This window comes from Anolis carolinensis, chromosome 4, assembly GCF_035594765.1.
Source record: "Anolis carolinensis isolate JA03-04 chromosome 4, rAnoCar3.1.pri, whole genome shotgun sequence".
NCBI lineage: Eukaryota > Metazoa > Chordata > Lepidosauria > Squamata > Dactyloidae > Anolis > Anolis carolinensis.
This window is the reverse complement of record NC_085844.1, coordinates 26271084-26298686: the sequence shown is the minus strand read 5'-3', so window position 1 is coordinate 26298686 and position 27603 is coordinate 26271084. Positions and strand designations below refer to the sequence as shown.

Genomic DNA, 27603 nt, shown 5'->3' with positions numbered 1-27603 from the left:
GAGGTGGGCAACTTTGCCTGGTGTGTGGGGGTAATTTTATATTATTGGGCTTAACAGAGGCTGCATCAATCCTGAAATATTCCAAATAATCACGAAAAATCAAACTAAAGCGACTGCAAATCCACTTTTGTTGTATTGAAAGGATTTGGGAAGGAAGTTGTGTGGAACCATGCTGTACACAGCTCCTGCTTTTGGAAGATTATAGTTAATGACATTTTTACACACACACAAATGAAACAGACAGAATTGTGGTTGGAGCTGCACTTTGTAAAGATGCTAATTTTTCAGTTTAAGAATACGAGCATGTGAAAGGCTGGTACATTTCAACAGTTCATTTATACATCTTCAATACAAGGCCCTTTAAATATTTATCTTTTATCTTTCAATAATAATAATAATAATAATAATAATAATTAATAATAATATAATAATAACAACAACAACAACTTTATTTATACCCCACCACCATCTCCCTGCGGAGACTTGGGACGGCTTACATGGGCCAAAGCCCGAACAGCATAATTGAGCAAAACAGCAGCATAAATGCAATTCACAATATACAAAAGATAGAACAGTAATACGTTAAAACAAGAATTTTACAACAGTTAATAATATCAATCAACCACCAGGTACAGTTCTGTCGACTACATAGGTGGAGGAAGTGCAGCAGCTATGTAAGAGTAACATAATACGTTAAAATACACAAATGATGGGGACCTAATAAAAATCAAGGTAGAATTATAATGCCATCTGAGGCTGGTCATCCAGTGACTGTCTCACCAAAGGCCAACCGAAACAGATAACTGGTTATATAGTAATATGGCAGAAGCCATACTTGAGAGAGCTTTAGTTTGGTGGAAAATGTAATGAAAAGATCTGTTTCCTGTAATGGGTGCATGTAACCTACTTCTGGACTTATTTTGAATTCTACATAGTGACTAAAATGTAGATAAGAAGTGCTTTTCATTCATTTTTGTGATCTGCATGTTATAGGTATTGCTGTGTTTTAATTCCGTGTCATACACCCCAAGAAGTCCATCGTTTTAGAAAAAAAGGTTGTTTCCCACTTAAAGTTGAGTGAATTGTTAAATCATGATGTATCAACTTTCCACTCACTCACTCAGTTTACTCTAGTTGAGAATAGAAATGGGATTTAGATAATAATTCTTCTGTTTTATTAATTACTAGAAAGTCACCTGTGAGAACTTGGTAGGGTTGATTTTTTCAGTTACATCAGGCAACATATATATTATAATATATAGTTATAATTATAACAAGTATTATTAAACATTATAATAAACAAGGCAATAGAAAGATAAATTAATTATATAGTATGGGCTGAATTCAGGAACAGGGTTGAATTAAATCACAGAGCATTCACCAAGATCAGTGGGCTTGTCTGTTCCTACTCTTTTCCTTCACACTCCCTTATATAGTATTCTAGCTTTATACCAGCTGAAGGGGAACAAAGGACATACTTTTACTTTGCAGTTTGTGATAAAGATGTCAGTTTTTCAATAGTTGAATAAGAGGCATATTTTTATTTACAAAAACTACTGCTTATGAGTGCTTTTCAATGCTAAGTTGATAAACAGCAGAAGGCAAATAAATTACTTGAAAATGTACCATGTCACGTTAAATATACATTTCGAAAGTAAATATTTATACTGTAAAGTGACGTCAGCCTCATTTCGACAACATCAGACCTACTCATATATTATGGTGTTTTCTTTTTATACGTGTTCATCTGTAGCAATTAAAGCATGTATATGCTTGCATCCTAAATATTTCCAGTGCAAAATATGTGTCCATGATGTCAGTTTAGCACTCCTGGTACATCAGAGTCAACAATTATTTCTTCCTGCTGTATTTCTTCATCAATTCAGGGCAAAGCATTTATATGCATAGCTTTGATAAAGGACAGAGCAGTATTCAGGGCAAGAATGTTTTGAGGAAATAGTATGGATGAATGGTTTTCCATAAGGTCTATGTTGAGATCAAGCTGTCTCCCCATCACCCCTACCCCATCCCATCTCTTCTGCTCTATGTTAAAGTTATTGCTTATGGTTGTGGGTCCAGAGAGATGCATCTGTTGCTAAAATTGTTTCCTCAACAGAACTGGAAAAAGGGGGACATCCTTCTTCACTGCTGCAGATCGAACTCCCCAAATCTGCTCCAGGAGACAGTAAAACTGTCTGGCAGTTGTTTGTTTTTTTGTTTTGGACCACTTGGAAAGCTGTTTGGGCAGGAGGTTTGTCAGGACAGCATACACCAGTGTGACATTGGACGTAGGCCACTGCAGTCATGTTTTTCTTTTCTTGCAAAGTATTCAAAACAGAGTACATAACTTTCTTCCCCAACCCAGGGTGACAGTCTGTATATTAGATTGTTTGTGTCAAATAATTAATAAAATAATTTCAAAAAAACCAGTGATGTCCTCCCACAATTCAGAAATGATAAGAAATCACACCTTGTTTTGTTATTGGGAAGTGTTTTCCTAGTTAAAAAGTGATTGGGATGTAGTGGTCTGGGTGAGTATCTTGCAATTTGTTGTCAGATCTTTAAAAATGGGGTGTTGTGTTTGGGAGTTGCAAGAAAAGTATTGAAGGACACGTGCTCCCACAGGGTACACTTCCCCCACCTCTGATCCATGCTGTGGATTATACTGAACATACACATGTCTCTGGAAATCATTGTAATTTCTAGTGACACACACCACATTAATTAAAATATAGATTTTAAAAGTGGCTTTTAGTATTCACATTTCACAATTTACATTATTTTTTTACAATCATCTAAGTGTAAGGAGCCCCGGTGGCAATGTGTGTTAAAGCACTGAGCTGCTGAACTTGCAGACCGAAAGGTCCCAGGTTCAAATCCCGGGAGCGGAGTGAGCGCTGCTGTCAGCTCTAGCTTCTGCCAACCTAGCAGTTTGAAAACATGCCAATGTGAGTAGATCAATAGGTACCACTCCGGCGGGAAGGTAACGGCGCTACATGCAGTCATGCCGGCCACATGACCTTGAAGGTGTCTACGGACAATGCCGGCTCTTCGGCTTAGAAATGCAAATGAGCACCAACCCCCAGAGCCAGACATGATTGGAATTAACGTCAGGGGAAACCTTTACCTTTTTTTTTAAGTGTATGGAGAACTAATAACCACTCTTTATGAATGAATGTTATATGAAATGCAGTGATTAATTATTGTGTTCTATATTTCTTGCACTATGCATGCCTACTTTTTATTTCAAGGTCAATTGTAATGGCTAACATTACAGCCTCTGATTTGTTCATTGATATTGTAAGTTGAGGAAGGGGTGGTCCAGAAGACATTAGTAGGGAAAGCAGATTTTGCTTTTTCCGAAACCCAAGACAGAAACATTGAAATTTTCACAGAAATAGGAGAAAAAAACATTGTCTTTTTGTAGTGATTTTAGCTAGGACCGTTATTAGAGAGCCCATGCCTGGCGAGCGTAAGCTAAACCAGGTAGGCCAAGACAGAGAAACAAACCAGGTTGAAGACAAGTCACAAAGGTTTATTACAATTCGGCTAAAAAGGATGCAAGTACAAGCAATTTGCTTTAAAAGGTACACAAGCAGAAACATACAGAGAAATGAAAGACATCTTATACCGTTCTGACAGCTATTCAGACTTTCCGCTCCCTCCCCTGATTGGCTGGAAATGGATCTGTGCTGGGATTGGCTGGAGGTTCCTCCTATGTCACAGCCTATAGGCATTCTAGGCATAGCTCATTTCAAGCTTCTAAATTTAGCACCAGCATTCCAATAATATGAGACTTAATTGAAGGCTAAATGCCATATTTTATGAATATGCTTCTCCGATCCAAACTATAAGACCTGTGTTGACTGGGAAGGATTAAATATGTACCTATAAATGTCTACAATGCCCAGTATTTGACTCTAAAAATATGAGAAATACATGTTTGCAGCATGCACAGTAATGATGCCTAGTGCTCTATCTCAAAAACATCATTCCTTAATATAGAATTCAAATCTTTGATAGCTTTTTTGAAAGGAGAGGGTATTGCAGAATATATGAATGCTGCATACAAAACAGAATAAATATTTCATAATAATGAATGGGTCAAGAAAATGATACAAGCATATACCTCTTTTCTGAAATGTACGGTATATTGTTGTGTGTCTTCAGGTCATTTCAGACCTATGGCTATCACAGGGGTTTTTTGGTAAGATTTATTCATAAGAGATTTGCCATGGTCTTCCTCTGAGGCTGAGAGAATGTGACTTACCTAAAGTTAACAACCGGATTTACATGGTTAAAGGCATTTGAACCCTGGTCTGGAGTTCTCATTCAAGGCTCAAAGCACCACACCGGCTCTCTATATTGTGTCATTACTCCTTGAATTTCTTTTTTAAAAATCCTGATAATGGTGCCTTTCTAGTTTTCCTTTGTTTTAATTAGCTTTTAGCTAATAAAACATAACACTGCTAATATGGGTCATTTGATTACTTTTGAGCCTGTGAGAATTTCTGGAATGACATGCATCTCTTAGCAAGCTCCTTTTCATCTTGCTTTAGTCTATGCCAGAAGCAGATACAGAACAGAGTATGGTTGATAACCAGATGAAATGACTAAGCAGAGCTTTTCTGAGCAAGTCTGAAAATGAAATGCACAACAGAGAGAAGGGGGGAGGGCTAAGAAAACAAAGCTAGATAAATAAGGATGTACATGTTTTAAACAAAAGAAAAGAAGACAATATTCACTGGTTAAATTGTAATTCTGTTGTGTGGATTAATATATTTTGGTATTTGATTGGTTTGTGTGCATTAGATTCTTCTATTTTATTTTGTTTATAAAGGTTTTTTTTATTCACACCATGTAACAACTTTAACCAATATTGGCTCATATTACAGTTTGTTTTGAATATTCCAGATGGAACAGCAGGACCAAGAACTTGTCAGTTGTTCTTCTAGGTCTTTGTATTCTTGATAATTGTCCTTGTCATTTTTCTTAATTGTTTTTAGCAAATTTTAATGCAAGGATGGCTGCAAATGGTAGCTCAAATTGATAAGTTGACCCAGAGCTGTTATCTTCAATTGCCCTTAATTATTAAGAAATGTATTTGTACTGTACTTTAGAGGGCCTCTTGTAGAGGTGACAAATAAAACTAGTCAAATTGCATAATGGATTCAATTTCTTACTACTGAGTACCATTTATTGCAGCGAAAAAATATAGCTTGCTTCATGGTTGATGCTCAGTCATAGTTGACGCTCTGTCACTGGCAGTTAATTCTACCATGCTCTCTCAAGGTATGATATACAGGAATGTTGAAATGTTTCCTTTATTAGACACTTTAAGGACAGATGAGTTAGAAAGGATTTCCATTACAAACTACAAGTTGGAGGATATGCAATACTCATACAAGAGGAGCTGAAATTAATAGATTGTCAGTCACATTTTCCAACTGATGTTATCTTAGCCATATACATGTGTAGAATGAAAATTATGTAGTTTGAAACTTTCCTGGCAAAAGTTAAATGAAACCACTGTGACAGTGATGATTAGAATAAAAATATACAAGGTAGCTATTGAAAAGATACCAAATGTACATGTTTAAATAATAAATAGGACGGATGCAGTATTAGAACCACAAATGGAAATGTATCATTCTTCTACAGTAATATCTTGGGCTATTCAGTTTACTTGTAAAAACAACCAATTCTTTGTCAAGTACACAAACAGGTTTTTATTAAAAATATCATATATCATATGCTTGTAAACCTTGCAGCAAGGACTGTTAAACAAGGCTATTCACGTGCAAGTCATGCAGGTCTGCTTCGTATGTATTCTGACATTTTTCATGCACAGGTATAATGTCCATCTAGGAAAGAACTGAATGAAAGTTTTTGCCACAAATACCCGAGTTGGCCAGTTATTACAGCTCCCCATCATTTCTTACCAAAGAGAAATGTAGAAGGTGATGGGCAGGTTAAGACATAGCAAAGCAGTGCCACACCCTGATAGTTGGAAATCTAGGTGACATCATGCAGAGATCTGGGATCCCACAGCAAAGCTGCTTCAAAGGACAAATAAGAGGCATATTAAAATCTGCACTTTGGGGGACTTGAAATACTAGCAGCTGTTGCAGATCTGATGAGAAGATGACATAACAGAATTAGAGTTATTAGTAAACAGATTCTACTTGGTTTGAGACTAAAATGAGATTAGCTATTCCTCTAGGAATTCTTGAAACACTTTTTGAAATACTGAAAAACAGTCTTGTAATGATCTACGAGCATCTGTACTACAGGGGCATAATTACTAATCGAGACAATAAAGGGAGCTGTACCATGGATGGGAATGGGCTAAGGTATTTCATTAGAAGACAATGTGATAACTGTTTCTATGATATTAAAATGTCCACACAAAAGTTCCTTAGCTTTTCATAGTCCTGTGGGTATTTGAAAACCTAACAGCTGTCATGTAGAGATGTACAGTTATAAGACCTTAGGAGACAGAAGAATCGGAACAATGTGATCCACACTGAAATAGCTGAGAGGATGTTCTCAGTTGTGACCAATAGTAACACAGTAGAAGTTTAATTCAGCATATGAAGCATCAGATGGGACACTAGCTGAATGTCTCAGGAAAAGCTGTTCCATTATCAGACCACTAAAGAAAAGGTATTTGCACTGTCCACTTACATTTTATCCAAAGAGGCTAAGAGAAAAGCTGCTGAAATGACTTATTCACTAGACAAGTTCATGAGGCAGTAGATAAAGATACAGGGCCAAATCTAATATTAGACTCAATTGCAGTAGACCAGTTGAAATCAATGGGCTTGTATCATAACAACAAGAACAATAATAATTTATTTCTTAGCCACCTCTCCTTGCAACTCAAGGCTAGGTACAACATAGTTAAAACGATGAAGTAAAACAAAGCTGATAACCCACAGGTTGTCAGAAATGTTAAAGCTCAGTAACAGCATTCATGAGATGCCAACAGTTATAACACTGGTGAGATTCAGTGGCCTAATAGAAGCCAATAATCTGAGCAGAGAGATATATTTTTCTTGCCATTTAACAGTAAGGTGCCTCTCCCTGTTCTGAGCACAGTCTTCCACCACATGCAAGTAGATTTAGAAAACAATCTTACTGCTATATTTTGGCCCAAATAAAATTTCCAGGTAGTCTTTGGATGAGGTATATTGCAGAAATCTAGTTGATATACTAGTAATAGCACGGATAACTGTGTCCAGGAGCAGTTGCAGATTTCTGGACCAGTGAACCAACTCATAAATATTGCTTGTATGGATTGCTTCTAAACAATTAGTGGGTAAAACACTTTTGACAAATGCTATTCATACAGTGAGTGCTACTAGATGATGGCAATGAAATACAAAGTTCACTTTGAGTAATAGCTATGACGAAGGATGGCAGGCTTAAAAGATACAAAGTCAATTAAGCAGGATATTTTCCCCCTGTATATAGCATTTCTTTTCATGCTTGCTCCTGTGAAACGTAAGAACTTCTGCATACTACGTGTGTTATCCCTTTGTGCAATGGACTGAATGTTTCCATCCTGGGAAGGCTGACTTCTGACTATAAGCAAATTGAAAGAGATATCTGCCTGCATTTTGCCAAGGCACAAGACATATTTTCAGTGTTGCTCTTTTAACATATTCAGTTACATTCTCAACCACGTATATGGCCATAGCAAGGACATTAAAGGAAAACCTTGACATGTTGTAGTGGAGATGTTTAACTGTGTGTTTTATATTCACTTTACCGGGTGGCCCTAAAAATTCAAATACTTTTTATTTCAGAGAACAAATTATTTAACCTTTTTACACCTTTCCGTTATTTCTAATCTTAAGAATTCTTTTACAAAAATGAATTAGGATCAGAGTAATTCTCCTAGTCTTTCCCTCCCATGTTAAACGTTTCATTTAGTTTGAGAATTTCTTCCACCCATCTTTATACGTTACCTATTTTTACAACTTTCATTTTTTACTACTTTCTATTTTTTAGGAATTTATGATTTATTAAAGAAATGCCAAATATATTTTTCTTGATTATTATCACTAATATTCTACATCGACTACCTAGTTGTATATGTGTACATTGGTTACATATTTGAAACTAAGTAACATCTCCTGGCTAACTCCCCTTCAGTCTATTTTAACAGCCAACAGCCACATTTAGAGGAGGTCTATTCGCTGCAACAAGGCTACAATGACAACCTGTGACACAGGTTATGCTTCTGAGTATCACATCCTCTCTACCTAGTTGGAGGATTCCTTGCACCCTAATTGGCAGTTGAACAGATCTTCTTTGCCGGATGCAGCTTCTACTGTTAGTACGGGCTTTGGAGGCATGTATGATCAGGGCAGTAGTGCTGCAATTGTGACTATATAGTTCTAATAAATACTGAACAATTGCAGTAGGTTACTCTTGGCTATGTAACAGTAGTTGCAATACAGAATGACAGCCAGTATTACTGTTGTTGTTGTCGACTCCTTTTCCCTGCCCGTGTCTATTTACCTTCAAGTGACCTGCCAACTTATGGTGGCCCCATAAGTTTCATAGGGTTTTTGTAGGCAAGGTATACTCAGTGGCGTTTTTGCCAGTTCCTTCCTCTGAAATATAGCCTATGGCACCTCGCGTTCATCCAGTTACTAACAGACTGACCCTGCTTAGCTTCCAGGATCAGACAATATCTGATATCTTTTGGCTAAAACCAGAACTTCAGGCCATGAAGCCCTGTGTTGCTTCTGACAGGAGAGCTGTGGGATGTTGAAATCCTCCAGGACTACAAACTGGGACCACCCTAACTAGCTCAGGAAAGGGGTTGCTGAGCTATGGGATGGGTATACAACAATATAATCCTTATTCCAGGTACCCATCTTCAGGTATATTCACAATCTGTAGACTATGGGATAGGGCCCAGATAGTTGGAATTTATCATGATTCTCTCTCCTCTCCCATCCCCAATCTTGGAGGTTGTAATTTAGTGAGGCACCCACACACTAAGGGCAGAGACCCTTAGATACCTTTATTGAGATCATTTGGGTAGATGCTGGTATCTATTAACACATATCTGTGGTAATGTCTATGAGTTTAAAATCAAAACCATTTTGCTGCTTCCTCCTGTAAGTGTATAAAATTAGTTTAACAAGTCATCTGGGGAAGCAACTGATAGTCAAAATTGCTTAGTTTTTGGATTCAATGTCAGATCTTGTAGCCATCAGATCCGATTAATCTACTTTCAGTCTACCAGGTGCTCATCCTCCATATCAGTGGCTGCTTTCCAGGAATGAGCTCCCCCTCCATAAAAGGATAGAGCCAGAACAGGAAAATAGTTTCAAAGTCATAAACGCCAGACTCAATTAACTGTAAGATAAGTCTCCTTCAGAAAAAGTCCTTTAAAAAAGAAAACTAAGCCTGATAACTATTTAAGGCAAATCTGAACCTCCGAGAAAGGGTTTTCAAGAGAACATTACTTCCTAAAGCATTCCTATAGTCTCAAAGCGATGAAATGGGAAACTCAATTACTGGGAAACTACCACTGCTGACTAGACTTATGTAATCGCCACCTTTTAAAAATCCTCCTATAAGATCTTGAGTGGACACATAGCTCCCCATTTTTGGATGATCAGCACTTGGCCCAGCATTTAGTGATTGTCACTAAGCTCATTTGAGTCCTGCATTTTGAAAAACTCATCTCAAAGAATTGTAAACCAATCACCAAAATGCAGGGGTCAAATGAACTTTCGAAGTGGGGATTTTATTAGTTGCTCAGAATCCTCAGCTGTCAATCAATTCCCAACCCCAACTGGTTTTCATTCTTGAAGCAACTTCAAGGGCACAGCAAAAAAAAGGTACTTGAGCATTTGGGTGACCTGTTATGTAATTTCCTTTTGCTTCTGCCTGCATGAGAACAGTTGTTCTTCATCCAGATGCATTTGTCATATCATTATCGTATTTCATTGTACTGTCGGTCCATTATATGCCAAACAGTGACCAAAAGTAACTTTTCAGTTTTCTTAGTGCCCTAATAAATAAAACTATAAGAAAACATCTTTTTAGTTGTAGGGGTAAGGTAACAGAACATATCAAAATGAATAGTAAAGTAATAGATCACAAGGTGAGAATGGATCCAGGATTCTAGATATTCTCATTCTATTGAGTAGTCCAATTAAAATCACGAGCTACTGAAAGGCTGTTCTGTATGAGGTTAATTCCATGTTAGGCATACATAGCAAAATGTAACTGTTTATATATACAGTAGAGTCTCACTTATCCAACACTCGCTTATCCAACGTTCTGGATTATCCAACGCATTTTTGTAGTCAATGTTTTCAATATATCATGATATTTTGGTGCTAAATTCGTAAATGCAGTAATTACTACATAGCATTACTGCATATTGAACTACTTTTTCTGTAAAATTTGTTGTGTAACATGATGTTCTGGTGCTTAATTTGTAAAATCATAACCTAATTTGATGTTTAATAGGCTTTTCCTTAATGTCTCCTTATTATCCAACATATTCGCTTATCCAACGTTCTGTTGGCCCGTTTACGTTGGATAAGTGAGACTCTACTGTATATAACAAAAGTTCAAAATTGTATGTTGGTTGGTACCACAAAGGACCCTACATGGCTTGATGGATCTGGAACAAACTTGCCACACAATGGTATGGTCTGGTATGGGAGGAGGTCCATGTGACTGACACTAACCCTTGTGATGCCACTGTTTCTTATACAACCAGTGATGTAATTGCACCTGAAAAGGTGCAACCTGTAATTGCACCTGAAAGGGAAAAAATCTGGAGCAAAGAGCAACTAAAAATGATCTATAGGCTAAACAACCTCCTTATGAAGAAAAATTTGTTTACTATGGGGAAGGGAGAGAAATGATAGAGGGATGTTTAAACTGAAGCTGTTGCGCTTTGGACACATCATGAGAAAAGATGATAATGTTTGGTAAAATGTAAAATATGTGGAAGGGGGAGATTGCCTTATACGTATATGGATTCAAAAAAAGAAAGTCGCAGATCTGAGTTTGCAAGATCTGAACAGAACTATTGACCAAAGTTCTTGAAGGACTCCTACTCATGGTGTAGCAATAAGTCAAACCTGACTAGATGGTGAATAATATTAGTCAAGGTTTTATTTATTTATCGTATCAGAAGCTAAACCGATGGTACAGTTGTAATGTATTAAAAAACACAAACAAAGTTAAAAACTTGGCATTATGCTAAATGTTCTTTGACCAGCATGCAAACAAACAATTAGTCATGATGATTGTAAATTATATCTCGTATTAAAGGCAGTATGTTGCAGGGGAACACAAGTGGGGCAAGCAATGGTTGCTGTGCTCACTTTTTGCTGCTGAACTTTCCTATAGGAAGCACAGCTAACGTGTTTCTGGACTAGATAGGACTTTGTTCTGATTCAGCTTGTTATCTCTTTGTACATTTTTAGTATTTCAGCTATATGCTATATTTTGTTGCTTTAATTCCATAAATTGTGGCCGATACAGTAGACTCTCACTTATCCAACATAAATGGGCCGGCAGAACGTTGGATAAGTGAAAATGTTGGATAATAAGATGGATTAAGGAAAGGCCTATTAAACATCAAATTACGTTATGATTTTACAAATTAAGCACTAAAATATGTTTTATAACAAGTCTGCCACTTGTTTGGGAGGGTGGCTGCACTTGTGTTGTTCTTGGGCGTGTTGGACTGCTGTGCGCTGCTGCCTAGAGAAACAGCTGTGGATCCAGGCAGGAGGCGGACCTCGCTGGATAATATAAAATGTTGGATGAGCAAAGGTTGGATAAGCGAGACTCTACTGTACTTCTCAAATACCTCGGTTCTGGAAAAATATTCTCAAACGTGTAATGTTTCACCAGCTTCACACCAATATTTTGAATTGGAAGAGATAGCTAGATGTTTACTACATAAAATATTCATTTGTTGCTGTTTTTTAAGTCGATTGTAACCTAATACATCCATCTCCTATAGACCTTTTAGCTCAGCCTTCTCCAATATTGTACAATCCATGTTTTCAATTGCAGCCCCCATCCACCTGAATCAGAATAGCCAGTAGTAATAGATGACGGGATGTGTAGTTGGAATGTGCAACACTGGGAGAGCTTTTTGGGAAGGATATCCAGTATCTGGTCACTGCTGGACTCTGGGATTGTCTTCCTTCAGAAGCCAGATCCATTTCTTCTGGGATGTCCTTCTGGGGCAGATGAAGGCTATCTTTTGTTTCAATGGGCCTTGCTGTTTATGGGGAAAGCGTCTTTAATAATGTTGCTATAGTGCTCTTATTTTTGTCTTTTTAATGAATATTCAATATTGATTTAAAATAGTCTGCAATTCTATAGATAGTTTGATTATATTTTACTTTTCTAATGACAGCTTGTCATCATCTCTATTTTAATTTTTGTAGGCTGCCTTAAGTCCCAGAACTTGGGAAAAGGCAGAATAAAAACCCTCATCTTCATCATCAGCCTATTTGGCCATGGTTTTTCTCCCTGGAAGGTGACTGGCATTAGGCCTTGGGCTTGCATCCAGCCATTTCTAAAGACAGTTCAGCATTTAAATGACTGCAGAATCTGGTTTTGGCATTCAGCCATCTCCAAAGTGAGATGACTAAGAAAGAAAAAGAGAAAATCAGAGAAATTGATTGTGAGCCCATAGCTTATTCCCAGACTTTTAGAGAGAAGAGAAGAAAGAAGGGACTTTGATGTATTAGGTGCCCAAATAATCTGCTCATAGGGTCTTTTCCTTACAACAGGGATGAAAATACTGTGTTCCCCAGATATTGTTGGATTCGTTGTCAAAGGCTTTCATGGCCAGAATCACAGGGTTGTTGTGTGTTTTCTGGGCTGTATGGCCATGTTCCAGAAGTATTCTCTCCTGACGTTTCACCCACATCTGTGGCAGGCATCCTCAGAGGTTGTGAGGATGCCTGCCATAGATGTGGGCGAAACATCAGGAGAGAATACTTCTGGAACATGGCCATACAGCCCGGAAAACACACAACAACCCTATTGTTGGATTCCCATCATCCCTTACTGTTGTCTGTGCAGGGCTAGTTCATCCATACTTGGGGCACCTGGAGAATTGATATAATTCAACACTTTAAAAAACAAATTACTATGTTTTTAAAAAGCATTTTGATGCATTTCATAGTGAAATGCAGATGGTTTATTCACATAACCTTCCATTATCACTGACTGACTACATGGCTACATTTTGCAGGGTCTTTTGGGCCAAGAAAAAAGAAAAATTATATTAAGATCTCAATGAGAGTGACAGTGAGCACATATTTTCCATTTAGCTCCACAAAGAGAAGCAAATTCATTTTCTAAAAACAATGTGTTCATTTACAAAATGGTTGAGAGCTCCTGTTCTCAAAACCAATGTACTGTACTTGAAAGCTAGCTGAAAGGAAAATGTAATGTTTAGTTGGCACGACTTGCTCTTTTAATAGGTTCGGGATATCTTTTTTATAGTCACAATTCTTCCTTATTTTCATGCCTGTCTATTGTCTGCTAATACAGTTCTTACCTGACCAAATGTTTCCACCAGAATTTTAAATAATGTCTGAAAATGGCAAGTGGAAGAGCTGAGTCTTTCTTCTTGAGGATGTCATTTGGTACAGTGATCATCCATGTTTTACTTACCAACTTTTTTTTTAAAAAAAAAATCCCTCCTATGTTTGTGGGCCTCTCTCAGTTCTCGAATGCAATTCTGTGGTATGTTTTCGGCCCAAGTATAGTCAAAAGATCGGCTTTGTTAATGTCCATAGTTTTTAGGCATCCACTGAGGCTCTTGTAATATATCAAACCCTAGCCACTTTGAGTCTCCTTGTGCAACAAAAAAGCGAGGTATAAATAAACATTATAATAGTCTCTCTGCACCAGCTTTTACCTGAACAAAGACTGCTGTCAAAGTATTGAGCTGGATCACTCGTAGCACTCTAATTCCACTGGCTTTTTCCATTGGGAAAGACACAGGGTGACGGAGCCTACCGCAGAGTTTTCCAAACATTTCATCACGCACCATTTTTAGACATGCATCATTTCGCAACACAGTAATTTATTTTTACTAGCAAACTGGAAGCTAAACCAACCCCATATAAGAGATACAGACACATACATAAATTGTAATTGTGAAATGTATGGGGATACAATATATCTCATGAAAACCTTTCGTTTATATTTTTTTAAATACAGTGATACCTTGACTTACGTATTTGCTGTATTTGCTAGAATGTAATACACATCCTTTTTAGCTAAAGGACTTTGCCAAAATTGGGGTGTGCATTACAATTGCGCACCAAGGGGGGGGGATTCCCAACTGGCCCCATTAAGGATCTGAATGAGGCCAGCTGGGAAGCCACACACCCCCCTCTGCCAAGGCTGGTGAGTTCTCCAGTCTTGGCATGTAGGGGTCACTACTTCCCTCCCAGGTGTCTTCTCCTTCTTTTCCCAGCTGGGAGAAACAGCAGAAAGCCCCCTCTCCCCCCCCCCCCCCCCCCGTGTTTTGATGCGTCTCCCAACCAGGGAAATGCCAGAAAGCCTTCCTCCCTTCCCAGCTGGCTTCTCTCTTGGCTCTCATCAGCTGAGAGGTAAAGGAGAAGCAGCGCCGCCACCCCCCCCCCCCCCCCAATCCAAGACTTCAAGTGGAATTGCTTCTGCTTGCACGCTGGTGGGAATATGCACAAAATGGATAGACAAGGTGTGCATTACAGTTGATGGCACACTACATTTGCGTCAAGGATTGGGACATTCGTAGGGATACCAAGATGCTTGTTTATAAAGCTATTGTTCTCCCAACCCTGTTATAGGTCAGTGAAACATGGATCGTCTACAGACGTCACACTCAACTCCTAGAACAATTCATCAGCTTCAATGGCATCGCCGTGTAGACTGACATGGTGGTTGTTAGCGTGGTCCAGCATTTCTGTGTTCTCAGATAATATGCTGTATCCAAGTTGGTTCATCAAGTGCTCTGCTATGGCTGACTCCTCTGGTTGAGTTAGTCTGCAGTTCCTTTCATGTTCCTTGATTCGTGTTTGGGCAATGCTGCATTTGGTGGTCCCTATGTAGACTTGTCCACAACTGCATGATAAAAGGTAGACTCCTGCAGAGGTGAGAGGATCTCTCTTGTCCTTTGCTGAACTTAGTAGTTTTTGGATTTTTAGTGAGTCTGTAGATAATTTGTAGGCTGTGTTTCTTATTCAGCATCCCTATGTAGTCTGTGGTTCCCTTGATGGATAGTAAGAATACTTTTCCTTTGGGTGGATCTTTGTCTTTACTCTCATGGCTTGTTCTTGGTCTTGCAGCTCTCCTGATGTCTGTGGTGGAGTATCCATTGGCCTGTAAAGCCCAGTTTAGGTGATTCAGTTCATCTTGGAGGAGGTGGGGTTCACAGATACTTTTTGAACGGTCTGCCAGGGCTTTGATTGTGCTTTTTTTTTTTTTTTAACTTGGGTGATGGTTGGAGTTTTTATGTAGGTATCTATCTGTGTGTAGCCATTGTAGACAATTTCAACAGAAAGGAGGAAACCATGAAAATGAACAAAATCTGGCTACCGGTATTTAAAAACTCTAAAATCAGGACAGTAAAGAAAGAACAACACCCTGAAAACAGGAGAATGCCAGACAGGAAACAATCAGGGCCAGTTAACACCTCCCAACACTTGCCTCAAACAGACAAGAGTTCTTCCTCCCAACCTGGACTTTCCACAGATATAAACCTCGCTTGCCTAATTTTCCAACAGATCTCACAACCTCTGAGGATGCCTCGGTGCATGGTAATGTTTTATTATTGTATATTGGTTTTTATGAGGTTTTAAATGTTTTTAGTTTTTAATGCCTTTTGTATTGTATTGTTGATGTGATGGCATTGTGTTGCCAATTTGTAAGCCGCCCTGAGTCCCCCAGGAGAGATGGGTGGGGTAGAAATACCAGAAATAAATAAATGCCTGCCATAGATGTGGGCAAAACGTCAGAAGAGAATGCTTTTGGAACATAACCATACAGCCCGGAAAACTCACAGCAACCTACAGTAGTATAAAAACAGCTTGGTGGATGCAGTATGCAATTTTAGTTCTTAAAAAAATTGCTGGCTGCCTAAGAGTTCTGGCTACTTGAGTTCCAGAGTGTACTGTAATATCATAATAAGTAACAAAATACATAGATAATGATAGAGCGATCTTGGGTTTTCACTAAGGCAAAGGATGCAAATACACTGTAGACAGGCATGGGTACACTTCGGTTTTGGACTCTGACTCCCACCATTCCTAACAGCCTCAGGCCCCTTCCTTTTCCCCCTCAGCCGCTTAAGCGGCTGAGGGGGAAAAGGAAGGGGCCTGAGGCTGTGAGGAATGGTGGGAGTCAGAGTCCAAAACCCTTGGCCCATGGCTGGAGAAGCCTCCTGCTCTGGCTCGGAAAAGAAAGGTCGATATTGGCAGGGCCATCTGGGGACGCAGCACATGAGCGCGGCGCTGCTGCTGTCGCTGTCCGCAGGCGCTTTCCTTTGGGACGCGTCCAGCCCAGAGAGAGAGAAGCCCACGAGGGAGTCGGCGGCTGCTTTGCTTTGCTCCTCCGCCCGTCCGCCGCCAAGACGCCGCGCTGCGTGTATCGCACCCGGAGGAGCAGCGGAGGCGGCAGGAGCCGGAGCCAGAGCCCGTCCTCGGCAGCGATGGGGCGGCAGAGCGGGTCGGGGGTCCGGAGCATGCAGCGCTCGCAGAGCTGGAGCAGCCTCTCGGCTTCCTTCGAGGCGCTGGCCGTGTATTTCCCCTGCATGAACGCCCTGGAAGAGGAACAGGAGGAGGGCGAGGAGGGCGAGGGTGACGCCGCCAGGAGAGGTGAGGAAGGGGCGCCTTGGCATGGGAAGGGGCTCACCCTGCAGTTCCTCCTTGGAGACAATGCCGCTCCTTCCCAAGGTGTATTGATTATCTTTGTCCTCTCCCCTCCAATACTTATTCCCTTTTGGAATTGTTTAAAACGGTCTCATCTGCAGGATACAGGTTAACTTTGCTTTCTCTTCACCAGTGTTTCCCAAACTTTGGTCTTCCAGATGTTTTGGACTTCAGTTCCCAGAATTCCTGACGATTGGCCAAGCTGCCGGAGGCTTCTGGGAGTTGAAGTCCGAAAGAGGACCAAAGTTTAGGAACCACTGCTACACATTTCTGGTCCAGATAGTAAATTAGAGATCTGGTGCTTTTGTGCTCCAGGATATGTCTGAAGATTTCTATGCACTGCAGTCAAGCACATTGCTCAGAGGCCAGCATGACTTCTCTCATGCGCAGAAGTGGACGGAAAGAAGGACCAGAAAAGAGGGTTGTTGTATGTCTTTCGGGCTGTGAGGCCATGTTCCAGAAGTATTCTCTCCTGACGTTTCGCCCACATCTATGGCAGGCATCCTCAGAGGTTGGGAGGTACCTCTGAGGATGCCTGCCATAGATGTGGGCGAAACGTCAGGAGAGAATACTTTTGGAACATGGCCACACAGCCCGAAAGACATACAACAACCCATGAAAGCCTTCGACAACACATTGACCAGAAAAGACTTTACTAAGAACACGCTCATTGGGTTGCTGTGGGTTTTCCAGGTTGTGTGTTCCAGAAGCATTCTCTCCCGACATTTCGCCTATATTTATTTATTTATTTATTTATTTATTACAATATTTATATCCCGCCCTTCTCACCCAATAGGGGACTCAATAAAACACATATATAAAATTGTACAATACATTGTGAATCAATTAAAAAGTTATTAAATTACACCAGACATTCATAAAAACACTTTTAAAATACAGATGGGCATGTTCTAAGTCTAAAAGACTGTCAATTGAATTCCAGCATACATAATAATAATTAGTGCTAATTTATGGCAGGCATCCTCAGAGGTTGTGAGGTCTCTTGGAAATTAGGCAAGTGGGGTTTATATCTCTGTAGAATGTCTAGGGTGAGAGAAGGAACTCTTGTCTGTTTGAAGCAGGTGTGAATGTTGCAACTGACCACCTTGATTAGCATTGAATAACCTTGCAGCTTCAAGGCCTGGCTGATTCCTGCCTGTGGGATCTTTTGTTCGGAGGTGTTATCTGGCCCTGATTGTTTTATGTCTGGAATTCCCCTGTTTTCAGAGTGTTGTTCTTTATTTACTGTCCTGATTTTAGAGTTTTTTTTTAATACTGTTAGCCAAATTTTGTTCATTTTCATGGTTTCTTCCTTCCTGTTGAAATTGTCCACTTGCTTGTGGATGTCAGTGGTTTCTCAGTGTAGTCTGACGTGGTGGTTGTTAGAGTGGTCCAGCATTGCTGTGTTCTCAAATAATGTGCTGTGTCCAGGCTGGTTCATTAAGTGCCCTGCTACAACTGACTGCTCTGGTTGGATTAGTCTGCAGTGCCCTTCATGTTCCTTGATTCGTGTTTGGTCATTGCTGCATTTGGTGGTCCCTATGCATGGTATACAGTAGACTCCTGCAGAGGTGAGAGGATCCCTCTTGTCCTTTGCATTTGATGAACCATCCTGGACACAGCATGTTAATTGAGAACATAGAACTGCTAGACCACTCTTAACCATCACCATGTTAGATTACACAGAGAAGCCATTGAAATCTATAAGCATGTGGACAATTTCAACAGAAAGTAGGAAACAAAATCTGGCTACCAGTTTTTAAAAAACTCTAAAGTCAGGACAGTAAATAATGAACAACACTCTGAAAACAGGAGAATTCCATACACTACACAATTAGAGCTAACTAACACCTCTCAATAAAGGATTCCCCCAGGCACGAAGCAGCCAGACCTTGAAGATGCAGGGCTATTCGATGCTAACCAAGATCGCCAGTTGCAACATTCACACCTGCCTCACCCAGACAAGAGTCCTTTCTCCCACCCTGGACCTTCCACAGATACATAAAACCCAATTAACTAGTTTCAAATAGACCTCACAGCCTCTCACAATGCCTGTTATAGATGTGGGCAAAATGTCAGGAGATAATGCTTCTAGAAAACTCACAGCAACCCACTTCTCTCATGCTCAGAAGTGGATGGACAGAAGGACCAGAAGGGACTTTACTAAGAACACACATGTTGTTTTAGTTATTTCTCTTTAGCCAAAATAATACAGTTGTGGAGATATCCTTAACACACTTTTCACTGGAAAACAGAAGCTGACTTTGATACAAGTGAGAGAACATTGACACCACTTTTTTAGACCATAAACTGGGCCAGAGGTGGACATAATATTCACTACTGAATAGACATCTCCTTCCAGGTCAAACATTTCCACCATTAAATCCTAACAAAGGTTGGGCAATTTTTTCAGTATGTTTGATATATCACTTTTTAAAACTTTACACCTATTTATAAAAGTTTGTCCACTCAGCTGGAGCTTTACACATATTTCCTATTGTAAACTTGCAGGGTGCTAATATGCATACCCACAAAAAAGGGTATCTAAAGTTTCGTTACCCATTGGTTCAAAGTTGACATTGGATGCTTCATGTCTAATCACACAAGCCAAAGCATGAAGATACATATTGATATGAGACATGTATGCTGTATCACCTCATATCCTAAAAATATGTTCCAAGACTTTCAGTGGATATCTGAAATTGAGGAAATTAACGAACCCTATATTTTGATTATACTTGGCAACCTCATGACGTCGATGGGGGTTTCTTAGGCAAGGAATACTCCAGGTGATTTTGCCAGTTCCTTCCTCTGACATACAGCCTAAAGTGCCTGGTATTCAATGGCAGTCTCCCATCCAAGTACAAACCAGGGCTGACCCTGCTTAGCTTCCAATGTCATATGGGATCTGATGTCTTTAAAGTATTTATGAAATAATCAGCAGAAGGAACCACTGTAAGTGGAGAAAAACAACATTGATGATAGGATAATCATCTGAATTGATTATGTGGATTATAAAAAAGTCAAATTGCTTTAACGGCGCTCCATGCAGTCATACTGGCCACATGACCTTGGAGGTGTCTAGGGACAATGCTGGCTCTTCAGCTTAGAAATGGAGATGAGCACCAACCCCCAGAGTCAGACATGACTAGACTTAATGTTAGAGGAAAACTTTTACCTCTTCCTTCAATATTGCTTTTGTCTTTGGTGCAGAGACTTTCTCCTGCTTTTGTATTTTATAAATACCGTAGCTCTATTCCAAAGAGCCATTAATTCTTTCTGTTTTGTGCAAACAGACATTTGCAAATAGGTTTTCACTTTTTCCTACTTCACAGGTATGTTTTATCACCCAACTCACCCTGCAATATTTAGACTGCAGCCTGTGGAAAAAAACAAGGCGCGGCTTTGGGAAATGTTCCCTTCCTGCTCGAGATGGATGCCCCAGGCAAGGCACTATTTGCCAGCCTACTGGCCTTAGGCAGTGATCAAACTCGTGCCATTCTTATTTTTAGGTCCCTGAAAATTGTCAAGCATAGCAAGTACTAAACAGTTTTAAGTGTGAAGCATACTATGGAAATAATGTTTGTTCTATGTGAAGCATATTGTGGAGAGGTCTGGCAAAAACCAAGAGGGACATATTCCCCTTATTGAGTCCATCCACTGAATGAAAGGGGTTTCTGTCCATAATGAAAGAGATCTTTATAGAGTACAGGCAGTCCCCGTGTTACAAACATCTGACTTACAAATGACACGTAGTTGAGAACGGGGCTGAGACAACAGGAAGTGAAAGAAATCTACTCCTTGGGAAATTTCCTCCTGAAAGAGTTATAATGGGGAAATGTGTCTCCACTGAAGCTTTATCACCAATCCTTGTTTCCACAACAAGCCAGATTTTTCAAAATCCAGTCCTCAGAGGGACAGAAAGTGAGGTGAAAACTTCTGAACAAGGGCACGGACAGCAAAACAAACACCACAGGGGGTATTAACCCTTCCCTATGCTATCCAAAGCATTTGTTAATGCAAAATATTAAAAGTCACACTCTGATTATATACAATAAGCTAAATTTGCTCCTTACTGAGTTTAGCAACTTTCTGTAACAAAACATCTTCTAACTAAATAGTGTCCCACTGTGTTATGCTTTATGCTAGAAGATCAGAAATATTCTAGATGTACCAATCTGGATATCAGAGCCGGTCCAACAATGAGGCGAATTAAGCAGTCGCTTGGGGCACTAAACATACGGGGGCGCAGTCAAGGATGTTTTTTCTGTTGATTTCTTGTAAAACATGATGTTTTGGTGCTTAATTTGTAAAATCTTAATGTAATTTGAGGTTTAATAGGCTTTTCCTTAATCCCTCCTTATTATCCAACATTTTCGCTTATCCAACACTTTTATTTTTCAGTGATTGGTTGGGGGGGGGGGAATTCTGTTCGCCTACACTTGAAAAATACCTAGGGCTGGCTCTGCTGGATATATATCAAACATTATCAATATTTGCATCATAGACATTTTGGCCATGCTTTATTTCCTCTCAAGCATATATATCACTTTAGAATAAGAACTTGGTCTGTTATTTAAATTTTATTTTTAAAATTAATCGAATCGTAGAGTTGGAAGAAACCACAAGGGCCAGCCAGTCCAACTAATATCCCCAATTTATTTGCAATGCAATGTTTAAAACCATGGACTTTGTTTAGTATTCAAAATAATTGCATTTTAAAAGTATTGTAGAGTGTTCAGAGTGCTTAGTTCAATGTACAATAGTTCTTTGAACAATTGTGGCTTCTGCATTTTTTGTGTTTTGTACTAATCTATTTGTCAGAAACAATGATAAAGAATGAGGACTCCATTCTCCTGTCAGTGAGATGATAGTGATTGAAAAAGTATGAAAAACAAACTAAGCAATACTGGGTGAGGAGGATTGCAAATTTGGTTTCTTAATGCTGACATGATAAACTGTGAAGTCCTGAATTAAATGTTAAAATGTGAAAGAATTCTTATGGCAATGAGGTACAGTCAGTGCTCACTACAGCATCAACCGTTTTTTCCTCTCCTACACATCTGTGACACCAAGAATCTGTTCTAGGGACCTCCCGCCTCGCCATAGCATTTTAGGACATATTGGCATTCATGTGTACCTTGGCGGGGGGCAGGGGGGGAGGAGGTTGCACTCACTTCTGTTTCCTGTTTGTTTTTGAGCAGTGCTCAGTTTCTTCATACTTAGACAAAGTAAGTCTAAGATTTCCCTCTCTAAGAGATCATAATCTCTAAGAGATCATAATCTCTTAGAAGAGATTATGCATGATTGTTCTGATTTATTTCCAGAACACTCATGGCACGTGGCATTTAGAGACCCAAGGAACTTCCCCCAAAGGGGAGGAAAGTGGTGCTTTCAGTTATGAGTTCTTAGACTCAGTAACATAAAATCTGCAATGCTATTTGAAATTACATGCATTGGTGTTGGCTGTTAACCGAGCCAGCATGATGCAGTGTTCTGAGTGTTGGACTACAATTCTAGAGACTTGGGTTTAAATCCCTGCTCAGCCATGGAAACTCAATGGATGATAGGTTTGTGATAGGGTCATCATTAGTTGGAAAGAATTTGAAGCTGAACAGCAACCAAGTAATTGGGAAGTATTGGTGCAGACTGAAATCAGGCATGTTGCAAGAACACATGCATGAACTTATACGTATTCTAAGGATACATACCCAATGACTCATATTGAAACGGAGCTATCCAAAGGGGAATTCTACTGGACACAGAAGAATTAAAATATATATAATTATTCCTTTGGAGAATATCAAATATTATGGTAAACTATAAATGGATAGTAAATGGTTAATAGAGATATATGTATGCATATATCCCTTCAAGTTACATTATTTTTCTCAATATGCTGAAGACCAATACCATATATGTAAAGTTTCCTGGAAGCTTGTTGCAGGCCAGCAGTCTTGTTTATTATCTTGTTCTTAAATCCCTCTACTTTTGTTTATGAAAAGGTTAGAGATGGTACATCAGATTGCTGTCTGTGCTCATTCTGTGATGCGTGTATGTGCCTTCAAGTCGCATATTCAGAGATTGATCTGCAAGTTCCTTCCTCTGAAATATAGCCTACAATATCTAGTATTTATTAGGCCATCCAAAAAGGCATAAGACTCTTGACCTTTGAAAACTGCATTTATTCACAGAGATATACAGTAACATATGCATATTTTGGTCAAACAGATCATATCTGAGCAAACATGGAACCAAGGCTGAAAAACACTGAAGCAAATGGAAGAGCCATTGAATTATTAACAGACATCAAAATAAAGTTGAGAATTGTGTTGGGAAAGAAACATGAGGAGCAATATTAAAACCCATCTGAGGATCTTCTTCAATTGCCCTTAAACAAATAAGTGCTTAACTTCAGGGTAGCTATAGGCTTTAAAACAAAAGGAACAAAAGGTGTAAGGCTGATCCTCAAGGCATCACAACAAACAAACAAAGCTCTTTACTGACAAAAAAAACTGGAAGCATTTGCTGTTGGTATCATTCAAACTTACAACACATGGTAGTTCACTACATAACAGTCTGTGTCTTTTCAAAACAAAAACTACAGGGTGTGATTCTGCATCAGGTGACAATCACTAAGTACTGCAAAGGCAGCACTATGATATAATTCCCCTCACCCCTCCTCCAGGACTTACTTGCTGCCAAAGACCCCAATCCACAGCCGCTTAGCATTGCATAGAGAGGGGCAACACAGGTGGGGCTCATCAGAAGGTTTGGCAGCTGATGTCAGGACCCTCTATGTTCGGCTACAGCAAGCTCCCCCCCCCTCCCCAGTACCCCTCAAGGTCATTTGTTTTCAGTGCCTCTCAATGCCACCTAGGGGATATGGGGGAATTTTCATGTTTGGCCAAAAAAAGGCCTTAAAAAAACAAAAACAAAAAAAAAATCAGGAAGTGAACTGGTTTCCCATGTACCTCTAAAAAGGTTCTCCTGGGACTGAAATGGCCCTGGGGTGAATATGGAGAACATGTCCCCATGTTTCCTACAGTGTTTGTCGGCATTTGGGGGAAAACATTATTTGATTTTTTGGTGCGACTGTAGAATAAAGTGTGGCTCTCCCATAGCTACTTGGGGGCTGATGCAGTATAGATAGACTAAATGATGTGACAGTGGTAGCTAAAATTTGAGACCTCTGATTATTTTTGTCATTGTGCAAGATTGGTAGAGAATTCAGACCTCTGCAATAACAGGAAAATAGACTTATCTAGCATGTGCCCCTGGTGGCACAGTGTGTTAAAGCGCTGAGCTGCTGAACTTGCGGACCAAAAGGTCCCAGGTTCAAATCCCAGGAGCAGAATGAGCGCCCGCTGTTAGCCCCAGCTCCGGCCAACCTAGCAGTTCGAAAACATGCAAATGTGAGCAGATCAATAGGTACCGCTCCAGCGGGAAGGTAACGGCACTCCATGCAGTCTACGGACAATGCTGGCTCTTCGGCTTAGTAATGGAGATGAGCACCAACCCCCAGTGTCGGTCACGACTGTACTTAATGTCAGGGGAAACCTTTACCTTTACCTTTTTATCATGTAAAATCCAGTTTATGTTGCTATAAATCACTAATATTCCAGCCACTGTATATGTGACTCAAATCCACACATCCAGATTAGGTCAGATTTGGCACTGGATTGACTCATTTAAAGGTATATCTCTGGATTCATTTGGACATTAGCTTGTCAATTAGGAAGCATCTGCATGTCCCTTCATAATAAGCAAATTCTTTCTTAAATCAGTGGAGGAAGCAGATACATATTTTGGCACCTGAGGGCCTGCAGATGCCCAGAGCCTTATTGTTGTAGTTTCTAGCAGCCTGGCAGTGGTCCATTATGTTTATTTCAGAAGAAATCAGTCTTAGAATCAAGATTTCAAGATAGTCAATACAGTACTTAGTATATAGTACACTGGACCACAGAACCACCATGTTCTACGCATGCCAGAAAACCCAAGGCTGGAGTTAAAATTGGTGGAAGAAACATTAACAACCTTAGATATGCAGATGATATCATTTTGGTGGCTGAACATGAGGAGGAGCTGAGGAGCCTTATAACCAAAGTGAAAGATTACGCTAAGATTACGGCAGACGCAGACTGCAGCCAAGAAATCAGAAGATGTTTACTTCTTGGGAGAAGAGCCATGACCAATTGCAATAAAATAGTGAAGAGTAGCGACATCTCACTGGCAACAAAGGTCAGCATAGTTAAAGTGATTGTATTCCCCGTAGTAACCAATGGATCCGGGAGCTGGGCCATAAGGAAGGCTGAGCGAAAGAAGATAGACGCTTTAGAACTGGGATTTGAGAAAAATTCTGAGAGTGCCTTGGACCGCAAGAAGATCAAACCAGCCCATACTCCAGGAAATAATGCCCAATTGCTCACTGGAGGGAATGATATTAGAGACAAAGATGAAGTACTTTAGCCACATAATGAGAAGGCAGAAAAGCTTGGAGAAGATACTGATGCTGGGGAAAATTGAAGGAAAAAGGAAGAGAGGCCGACCAAGGGCGAGATGGATGGATGGTCCTTGGAGTGACTGGCTTGTCCTTAAAGGAGCTGGGGGTGGCAACAGCCGACAGGGAGCTCTGGTGTGGGCTGGTCCATGAGGTCACGAGGAGTTGGAAGCGACTGAACGAATAAACAACAAAATATGGTGTTCATGATAAGTTCTATGCAGTTACCTGAAAGGACTACAAACTTGAAGGGAACATGAATTTCCCCATTATTTCAAATACAGTTAAGGCTTTAATCACTATTATAATTTTGCTTTAATGTGGTTCTAATATCAGAAATCCCCCAATAAAGTAACATTGGGCAACATCATATATGGTATGAACAGATTTCCACAATTATTCTTCAGGGACGGGGGCAGTGTATGTATGGTAAAGTGGAAGCAGAAGGTGTGAAATGTAGGGAAGTGTCCTTTCTTCCAGCAAAGAGACATTTTGATAAAGCCCAGTGGTTTTAGAGGTTGTTGAGGACACAAAAGAGAAAGCCTACAAGCGGAAGAGTTTAAGTGTCAGGCGTGAATACTATACCCCTGCTTCTTTGCTGTTTCAAGCAGCTAAGGGATTCTTCCTTTTATGTTGCTTGTAAATCATATTTTAAAAATAACCCAAACTTAAAATTTTATGACTAAACCTATTTCTCACCAAGGTGCATTGTGTAATTTTCACTGCATGTGTTCAAGCCAATTATAATGGTTACTAAAATGGGTGTCATGATACATTATGACAATAAATGTTTCAGCATAATTGTTGGGAAGGGGATTTTATTTAAATACAGTTATTTTCATGTACACCGTACAAATCTATTTGTATGAATTTAATGAACGTAAAGATTGTGTGTCCATGTTTGCAGTCAGTTTTCCTGTTGAAAAAAAGTATAGTCAGCCCTCCACATTTGCTGGGGTTAGGGGTGCAAGACACCCATGAAAGCAGAAAAACCATGAATTAAGAAACACTATTTTAAAAAATTAAGCTAACTCCTCTGTTGAAATCTCTAGGTCCTCCAACAGAGCTCTATGGCCAGAATCTCATTGGAGGACTTGGGGATTACTTGACAGAACAGTTTAATTGAATTTATGAATAATCAATTCCACAAGAATCAAACCCACAAATGTAGAATATATTTTAAACAATTTATGATGGCATTTTCAACTGCCAACACATACATCTGGATTTATATGTTATTCATTGAAAAATACATGGTTATGGTTTGCCTGTTTTATTCTCTTCCAGGTATTTCTGATGAACATAGGCATTTCATAACTACTAAGCATTTTATATATTTTCCTAGAAGCAGGTGGCAAAAAATTAAAGAGCACAGTCCAGAGAAGCACAGAAACTGGGTTGGCCGTGGAGATGAGGAACTGGATGACTCGTCAAGCCAGCCGGGAATCCACTGACGGCAGCATGAACAGTTACAGTTCCGAGGGGAAGTAAGTCTCGGGTGTCCCTTTCTTTTGCGTGTGCATGGGTGACGCACCTCCAGCCAACAGAAGACAGAAATACAGGGTTGGGGTATAAAATGGGATATAAAACAACGAAAGTCGGCACGGTGCCTGCCCAACCAGTGGCGGGCCCTGGCCTATCAGGAGGCAAGTAGGTGAAAGGCCAGCCGGCTGAGTGGCGGGAAGCTTCCTCTGGGAGGAAGAAGCCCCCGGCAGACATCATGGTCGGCAAGAGGCCTTGCCTGGTAAGTCAGGTGATGCATTTGTTGAACTTCAAGATCAGAACTTTTAAAGGAAGGCCCATTCATTCATTTCCCTCTCCCCCACTGGGTGCTTCCATGTGATGTAGCCTTTTTCGCCATATTTTCTGGATGGATTTAGTCTTGGAGGGAATATGCCCATTTTGGGAAGCCCAACAGGGAATACACAGTGTGTAGTGAGGGGGGAAAACAAGCTAAAGAGAAATGAAAGTCTGCTTTGTCCCTATTTTTTCTTCGGGGGGAGATTTGTTCTGGCAACAGTGTCCTTTCTTCTAGCAGAGACGGTGTCCTTTCTTCAAATCATATATATCTGAACTATTGCCGAGTAGATTCCTTTACACATATTGGAATTAATGATGTGTGGAATTACAGCAGGAGGAAGTAAAGTACTGTGCAAGCAGAATTTT

At 39.9% G+C, this 27603-nt stretch overlaps 1 protein-coding gene across 21 annotated transcripts in view; it reads left to right on the top strand.

Annotated features, from left to right (window-relative positions):
- Nucleotides 1-27603, top strand: part of rims2 (regulating synaptic membrane exocytosis 2) — a 434045-nt gene that overhangs the window by 395833 nt on the left and 10609 nt on the right. For 20 of the 21 annotated variants that reach the window (XM_062980098.1, XM_062980109.1, XM_062980104.1 and 17 more), the window contains one exon: nt 26783-26924. In XM_062980098.1, the coding sequence (XP_062836168.1) occupies nt 26783-26924 (142 nt within the window). Of the gene's footprint in view, nt 1-16261; nt 16884-26782; nt 26925-27603 lie in introns of those variants that run through there. The other variant, XM_008108282.3, reaches the window with a different exon arrangement.